General features: G+C 36.4%; 1 protein-coding gene across 1 annotated transcript; it reads left to right on the top strand.

The window, feature by feature from the left end:
* The first annotated feature begins 1498 nt into the window (after window positions 1-1498).
* On the top strand, window positions 1499-2685 carry LOC129621251 (small ubiquitin-related modifier 1-like). The gene has a single exon (XM_055537433.1). It carries the CDS (start codon window positions 1660-1662, stop codon window positions 1963-1965), a length of 306 nt encoding a protein of 101 aa, XP_055393408.1. The 5' UTR covers window positions 1499-1659; the 3' UTR covers window positions 1966-2685.
* The last annotated feature ends 300 nt before the right edge of the window (window positions 2686-2985 follow it).

Raw genomic sequence — 2985 nt, 5'->3', positions numbered from 1 at the left:
TTTCACCATTTCAATGAGGTTAGATAAAAAGAACTATGTACTAATGGGCTTTTTTCTTTCACCATAGTTCTCTGGAGATTCATCCATGGTGTGGATATACTATGGTGTGTTCAGTCATTCACCTGTTGACAGACATCTGGGTTGTTTCCAGTTTTTTCACTGTTATGAATAAAGGTGCTCTAAACATTCATGTTCAGGTTTTTACATGAATGTAAGTCTTTATTTCTCTGGGATAAATGCCCAGGAGAGAAAACTGCTGGGTCACATGGCAATTACATATTTAGTTTTTGAAGAACTACCAGATTGTTTTCTAAAGTGGCCGTACCATTTTGCATTCCAGCAGCAATGTATGAGTAATCCAAATCACCAATAACACTTTGTACATACTGTCTGTATTTTTTTATTTCAGAGTGTGAGTAGGGTAAGGTGGTACTTCATTGTGATTTTATTTTGCACTTCCCTAATGGCTAATGATGTTCAACATCGTTTCATGTGTTCATTTGCCATCTATCTTCTTGGGTGAAATGTCTCTTCACGTCTTTTGTCCATGGATAGTTTGCTTTTGGATTGTTTTCCTTTTTACTGTGGAGTTTGCTTTTGTTGTAGGAAGAGCTAGCATTGTTTACTTTTGACTGGTAGATGTTTAGGATGAGCCAGTCAAGGAAGAGCACTTATTACAATGTGAATGAAACCCCAATCCTTTGCATACTGATGCAGACACCAGTGGCATGCATTTCTGGATTAAGGGTATAGGTTTAGGGAGCGTGGCAGCAAGAGTGAGAACCTTGACTGAATTTTCATGTGTGACTTCAGTAGAACTGCTCCCAACACATCTTGTTTCCATGGATGTGACAAGGCAAAAGGCTATTGATCAGTTTTGAGAATTTGTTATATGTTTTAGATACGTGTATTTGTTGGATATGTGTTTTGTAAGTATTTTCTTCCAGTGTAGCATGTCTTTCCGTCCTCCTGACAGGGTCTTTCATAAAGCAAAACGTTTTCATTCTGATGAAGTAAAATTTATCAGTTTATTTTAGGGATAACTTTTTTTTTTTTAATTTTAGGGATAACAATTTTAAAGTCTAAAAACTCTTTGCTTTATTTTCTATCCCAAAGAGTGTCTGCTATATTTTTCCTAAAAGTTGTTTAGTTTTACACTTTACATTTGAGTCCATGATGGATGGACTTTATGTTAATTCTTCATGTGACGTGAAACTTAGGTCAAGGCCTGTTTTTCTACCTGTGGATGTCTAGTTAACTGCAACACCATTTGTTGAAAAGGTTTCTTCTTCCACTGATTTGCTTTTGCAATTCAGTTGGAGTCTGTGATCTTGAATTAGGCAATGCTTGCCCAGGTATCACTCCAAAAGCACAAGCAACAAAAGAAAAAATATGTAGTAATTGAACTTTATACAAATTAATATCTTTTGTGCATTATAGGATACAATGCTAGATTTACACCCAAGTATTTCTCTCTTTTTTTTTTTTTTTGAGTGACTTAAATGGTGTGGTAAGGAAGTGACGCAAGGCGTAGCGGAAGTCCCTCCAGCCGCGGTGTTGTGCTGTCGGGTAGAGAGACGGATTTGTAAACCCCGGAGCGAGGTTCTACCTACCCGAGGCCGCTGGTTCCCGGAGACTCTGGGGGAAACCACTGTCACCATGTCTGACCAGGAAGCAAAACCTTCAACCGAGGACTTGGGGGATAAGAAGGAAGGAGAGTATATTAAACTCAAAGTCATTGGACAGGATAGCAGTGAGATTCACTTCAAAGTGAAAATGACGACACATCTCAAGAAACTCAAAAAATCATACTGTCAAAGACAGGGAGTTCCCATGGATTCACTCAGGTTTCTCTTTGAAGGTCAGAGAATTGCTGATAATCACACTCCAAAAGAACTGGGAATGGAGGAAGAAGATGTGATTGAAGTTTATCAGGAACAAACAGGGGGTCATTCAAAGGTTTAGATATTCTTTTTATTTTTTTTTCTTTCCCCTTAATCCTTTTTTATTTTAAAAATAGTTCTTTTGTAATGTGGTGTTCAAAACATAATTGAAACTGGCACCCAATCTCTTTAAAACATCTGGTAATTTGAATTCTAGTGCCCATTATTCATTATTGTTTCTTTCATTGTGCTGATTTTTGGTGATCAAACCTCAGCCCCCTTCATATCACTCTCTCCTTTTTAAAAATTACATGTGTGCATAGACAGCCCGCCTTTTCCAGGACTGTGCATTTGCAGGCTTGAGATAAATAAGATCAACTAATGCAAGTGTTCCTAATGACTTTCCAATTGGCCCTGACGTTCTAGCATGTGATTGTTTCACTCCTGGACTATGACTTTCAGTGGGAGATGGAAGTTTTTCGGAAAACAGAACTGTGGAAAAATGACCTTTCCTTAACTTGAAGCTACTTTTAAAATCTGAGGGTCTGGACCAAAAGAAGAAGAATATCCATTTGGAATCGAAATGACAGAGAATAATGACTAACTCCAAAGATGGTTCACTGAAGAGAAAGCATTTTAAGATGAAAGAAAAATCTTGTCAGATCCCAGAAAAGATCTAATTTTCATTAGCAGTTAAAGTTATTCATGCAGAAGTGTATACAACAGAACACTGCTCTTTTTGACTTTATTTGTACTTTTTGGCCTGGGATATGGGTTTTAAATGGACAGTGTCTGTACCAGCTTCATTAAAATAAAATATTTGTAAAAACTGTAAAAAAAAAAAATGGTGTTGTATTTTAATGTCAGTGTCCACATGTTTATTGCTAGTATATAAAAATGCAATTGATTTTTTTATGGTTATCTTGTGTCTGGAGACCTTGATGACCTCACATGTTGGTTCTTAGATTTCTTTTTCTTTTTTTTTTAGTAAATTCTTTGGTTTTTCTTTGTAGATAGTCATGTAATCTCCAAATGGGACAATTTTATGTCTTTCTTTCCAGTTGGAATGACTTTTATTTTCTTGCCTTATTGCATTTCTTGA

Source organism: Bubalus kerabau, chromosome 10 (assembly GCF_029407905.1).
Source record: "Bubalus kerabau isolate K-KA32 ecotype Philippines breed swamp buffalo chromosome 10, PCC_UOA_SB_1v2, whole genome shotgun sequence".
Lineage (NCBI taxonomy): Eukaryota > Metazoa > Chordata > Mammalia > Artiodactyla > Bovidae > Bubalus > Bubalus kerabau.
The sequence above is the reverse complement of the archived record's forward strand: the minus strand, read 5'-3'. Positions and strand labels throughout refer to the sequence as shown.

Bases quoted from the DNA above. Each gene is read 5' to 3' on its own strand.
- LOC129621251 (XM_055537433.1), top strand. From the start codon at position 1,660: ATGTCTGACCAGGAAGCAAAACCTTCAACCGAGGACTTGGGGGATAAG.